The following is a 5,000-nucleotide window of genomic DNA, read 5'->3' as shown; positions in this document are numbered from 1 at the left end:
ATATTTAGATTTGTTCTAAATGATTTATTTACATTTTTTCCTTATGCTGTGTTCTTACATTTGTTGTGTTCCAGCACAGTTTTTCCCCAATTAATAGTTTAGTGCACCATTTTCTGTCTTCTAACTCAGAATCATGTAAAATACATCAAATATGTATGTCTATATTAAATTGTGACCTTATGTTAAATAATTACATTGCATAACACTACACAGAACATTGCACATAGCATTTGAACATTATTTAACATTTTTACTCAAGACTCATAATAGATGACACCTGGTAGACACACACACACACACACACACACACACACACCTGACAGTTGTCAGAGTGTTGTCCCTCTAAGCCCTGGAGCCGCGTCAGTCTGTCGCAGCGCCTTGCGTCTCCTCCTGTTTCTAATTTTGAGTGTCCACGGCTTGTCCTTGTGTCCCCTGCGCCAGCGTTGTCCAGGAGCAGTGCTGCACGGGCGCCCTGAGGCAGAGCAGGTGTTTGGCTGGCATGAGCGCTGCCAGAGGGGGGGACGCCTGCCAGGCTCCACCGGATGGACGGCTCTGTGGAGAGGACTCCTACCAGGCGAGTCACGCCGCATGCATGCCCCGTACCGCATCACACACACACTGCACACACACACACACACACACACACACCACACACACACACACACACACACACACACACACACACACACACACACACACACACACATGCCACACACATGTACACATGCTGACACACACGTACACAAACACTCACATACACACACACATTCACACAAACACACACACACACACACACACAAACACACACATGTCTAGCAGGCGTGTCCGACCGTGCGCACTCTATTTTCCTACCATGCTGCTCTGCAGCACCTGTCATTTACCATGAAAGTGGACATGTGGCCCAGCACACTTTTAATGGAGGAGATAATGGATGCATCGTTTGTAGCTTCGCTGTGATAGCATTGACCTGGCAGTGTCAAGGTTAGGGGCATCCGTGGAAGAACTACATCCCAGGCGGCAGCCAACGTTAGCCCACATCCGGCCTGGATGCAGCACGATTCCAGAACTAGCTTCTATCTGGGGTTTGACAGATCTGCACTAATACATTGGTCTGGATAGAAGCCAACCTGATAAAAGTGTCACCTAAATGGCTAAAACAAAGTAGCTGCGTCTCTCTCTTGAGATAAGAGCAGAGCACTATCTGCATGGTGATTACTGCCATCTGCAACAAGGGCTTTTCATTAGACAGCAATGAGACAATCAGCACGTCATGTATAGGGGCGACTGCTTTTCAGCCAGCCACACGGCACACACACCCCATGGGCCGCAGGTCCACGTCCACGCTGTGGAGGCCACGCTCGGAGGTCCGTCTGCCCCAAATCCCCACCGCTGTCAGTTGAAAGTGTTCTCAATCTAATTCAGCTTTTTTTCCCCCATGTAGGAATAAGAACGGCACTCTGGGTCTGAAAATGCTGAATATCTTGAATATCCATATAATGTTAATTCCAGAGCGTTGGGGCCAGGGAGCTTTGATGTGTTTGCCAAAAAATTCACGCAAAGCTATTTATTTGTGTCAGCTGTGGGGAATGCAGCCATTGACCCCTGGCATGACAAGCCCTAAAAAGCCACAATTTCAAGCGAAAACAGCTTGAACACATACAGCAAGGCACTCCAGGACTGCTACAGCGACTGTGCCCCAATACCGACATTTTGACTGAGAGTCTGTGCATGACTGAGAGTCCATGACATGTCCATAGGCAGGTGTTTTTTTGCTGTGTCTGATTGAAGTCAGGGTTACTGGTTTTAGCCATGCAGTCCCCACCAGCCTGCCATATTTGTGCCCTCTCCTGTGTTCCACTGTAAGCCAGCATGCTACAGTATCTACTGAATCTGTTTCAGGAAATCGCACTTTGTTTTCAGTGCAAATTTTTATATGTTTTGTATAGCCGAGACTAAGAAGCAGCGGATTGTTTGCCCCAAGATTTCATTTTCAGATATATCTGTGAACACAAACATCTCACAAGGGGGACATTTAATTCAGAGTTAGCTTGAGTCAGAGAGAGTTGCTGTGCTGTTCTGGCATTTGTACATTTTTTGGTCGATCTTTCCAGTTCTCCTGGTACTGAACAATTGCCCTGCTGCATCAAAACAGCAGAGTGTATGGTTTGATTTAGCAGAGGCAGAGTGCAAACACTGTCATGCCAAGAGAAACGCACTGTCTTGGCCAAGGCACTCAACATGTGTTTCCCAGCAACAATGCAGCCTCACATTTTTGTGGCCACAACAAATCAGGCCCTGTTATCAGCAGTGAGCCGTGTTGCACTCTGGGCCAGATTACTGGTCGCATCACCATGGACCACTCTGCAAAGCCATTTAGCTTCATGTTTCCCAATATTATCTTGTGTTTAACCTCTGCTGCCAGGCTAGGGGTATTGGGTTTGGGTTTTTTGGCAGAGCTACAATCAGTTAAGCTCCTCTGTGCGTTGTGGCATGTTTTTGTATGGGGTATTTGGTCTTTATAACTGATGTGTGTGTTAAAGGCTGTGGTTCTTCACCACTGTATAGTGGATCTTTGCATAATGTTTAATGTTATTTGTCAGACTTATTAAAAAGGCTTTATTATTTATGTATATCAATGCTGTGTGACAAAGCAAAGTGGTGTGCAGCTTCTAATTAAGATTCAGGACCAAATTAATCTGATCATTGTCCAGCGGGTTAATAGATGATGTAGTTCTGCTGTTCTACACTGCTGTACTCCATGCGGTGCTCTGTTGAGCTTTTTGATGCTGTGTCGTGGGCTGCAGGTGGTGTTGTGATGAAGCTCTACACCCTTCATGTGTTAGTGGGTGGGACAGATGTTGGGAATGGAACCTGTGGTGTGTTGTTGGCTTACCGCTAATCATCTATGCTACCTTATGTAACTTGTCACTACAAGCAGTGCCAGCAGAGATCCATCCATGTGTGTTCTGCATTGTGGCAAAAAAACAAACAAAAAACAGCTGCCTTTGGAACACGTGCCTGACCTGGAGGGCATCAGAGTTGTATCTGATCTGAACTCCCCTCTGATCTTGTTGTGCTGTCACGGCCTGTTACACCCATCTCACCATGTCTGCGTGGACGCCTGGCCTGGCCTATACTGTGCTGCTGTGCGCTTGGTCATTTACTGTGTGCCCGGCGGTGAGTGCTTGCTGCACTTTTCTGTATCATGTTGCAATGGACTATAATAATTGGATCTAATGGGTCATAGGTGTGTGTGTGTGTTTGTCTGTGTGTGTGTGTTTGGGGGGGGGGGGGGTATCTATTTGAAAGCAAGCCAGCTAACCTCACAGTGACTGCGCCTGAGGAAGTTATCAGAAGTAATGGGTGAATCTAATGAAATCAGACGATCAGACCAGACGTCTAGGAATCCCCTTTTCTGGAGGGGAAATGGATGTTGTGGCTTGTTCTCCCCAGGCTGCTGGGTTTGGTAAACTCGCTACAAGCTCCTCCAGCAGCTTTTCATATGATTTTATGCCCATAAGCAATGCCTCAAACCCAAACAAATCCCCTTTGAAGGGGTGTCCACACCACAATGGATGGCATGGAAATGTGTTCGTGTGTGATCAGGAGGCTTTGCTCAGCTTGCTAAGCCCTGTGCTTTGCAGTTGTTTGTTATTTATTCTCAACAGAGGTTCTGGGGTGTAAAATACATTTTTGCGGTGGTGGCTGGCTGCTATATATATCATAAAGTGATGAAGATGGTCTTGTTTAATGGTGCAAATGGAGGGTGGCTGTGCTGTTTTAAAACTAGCGCTGTGTGTGTGTGTGTGTGTGTGTGTGTGTGTGTGTGTGTGTGTGTGAAAAAGAGATTCTGTTTTGCTGTGTGTTGAGTAATCCTCTGTGCAATGTTGCACCCCTCTGGAGTAATGAAGAATGTGTTTTGCTGGATATTTTGTGTGTGTATGTGTGTGTGTGAGAGAGAGAGAGAAAGAGAGAGAGAGAGAGATTATTATGCTGTGTGTAGTTTTGTGATATATTGTGTAATATTCTTTGTTGCTTTGGTCCCCTCACTTTGTGTTTTGCTATTTTGCGTAATGCTTGGGTGTGTGTGTGTGTGTGTGTGTGTGTGTGTGTAACCATGCTGTCTGTGTTGTGTTGTGCAATTCTCTGCGTGGTGTGGAACCCCTCAGGAGTAATGACGTTTGTGTTTTGCTGAATATTTCTGTGTGTGCGTGTGTGTGTGTGTGTGTGTGTTTGTGTGTATGTGTGTGTCCTTCCAGGAGTGCTGCAGTTGCTGCTCTCTGGGCCTGCAGCTGCGGGAGGCGGGCCTCGGTTGCCACTCCCACCAGTACCTGGACTACCCCTGTGGCCACATCCTGCTGACCTGCTGTGAGGAGGAGGAGGAGGATGCAGAGGGCACGCTGGGAGGGTACGTGCCAGACGGACCCGCACTCAGGAGGAAGGAGATGCCCAGGCCCACCGCCACGCCAGAGAAAGGTGGGCAGAGCCAAAGGCAGAATTCCAACGGCAGAGGTTCAGCGTGGGTCGCCATGGCACCTCACATCTTTTTCCTGGTTGCAGCTCACTCAAATTAGCACAAGACACATTGCAGTGGCTTAGCTTTTGAAACGGTGGAAATTGAGTGTCTGACAGTGAAAACAAAGGTGTCTCCTTATGCATTTCCATAGAGCATGAGATCTTTCAGGTGTCGGGAATTATTGCACAGAGCACTGAGTCAGGATTATTTCCATTCTATTAGAAATGCAATTAAAATCTGTACAACCAAGACTCCCATTTCACACATGTGCTACTTTTCCTAGTCAAATGGTGAAATGCATTAATGAAGTCATGGGTACCTCTGTGTCCTGTTCTTTGATAGGTTCAATCATACTGTGGCTGTTTAATTAAACTCTGGGAATGGGATGTCTTTATGTGCTGTTTCCACCTCTGAATGGTATCCATATTATTAAACATCAAACATCATTAGGTCCCCAGCTAGATTGGAAGTATTGTTTACAGAA

At 46.6% G+C, this 5,000-nt stretch overlaps 1 protein-coding gene across 2 annotated transcripts in view; it reads left to right on the top strand.

Annotated features, from left to right (window-relative positions):
- The window catches only part of fbln2 (fibulin 2), a 64,148-nt gene that overhangs the window by 27,866 nt on the left and 31,282 nt on the right, over window positions 1-5,000 (top strand). For both annotated transcript variants that reach the window (XM_042089846.1, XM_042089845.1), the window contains exons 4-5: window positions 442-574; window positions 4,260-4,476. In XM_042089846.1, the coding sequence (XP_041945780.1) occupies window positions 442-574; window positions 4,260-4,476 (350 nt within the window). The remainder of the gene's footprint in view (window positions 1-441; window positions 575-4,259; window positions 4,477-5,000) is intronic.

This window comes from Alosa sapidissima, chromosome 4, assembly GCF_018492685.1.
Source record: "Alosa sapidissima isolate fAloSap1 chromosome 4, fAloSap1.pri, whole genome shotgun sequence".
NCBI classification, from domain to species: Eukaryota; Metazoa; Chordata; class Actinopteri; order Clupeiformes; family Clupeidae; genus Alosa; species Alosa sapidissima.
This window is presented reverse-complemented; position numbering and strand designations above follow the sequence as displayed.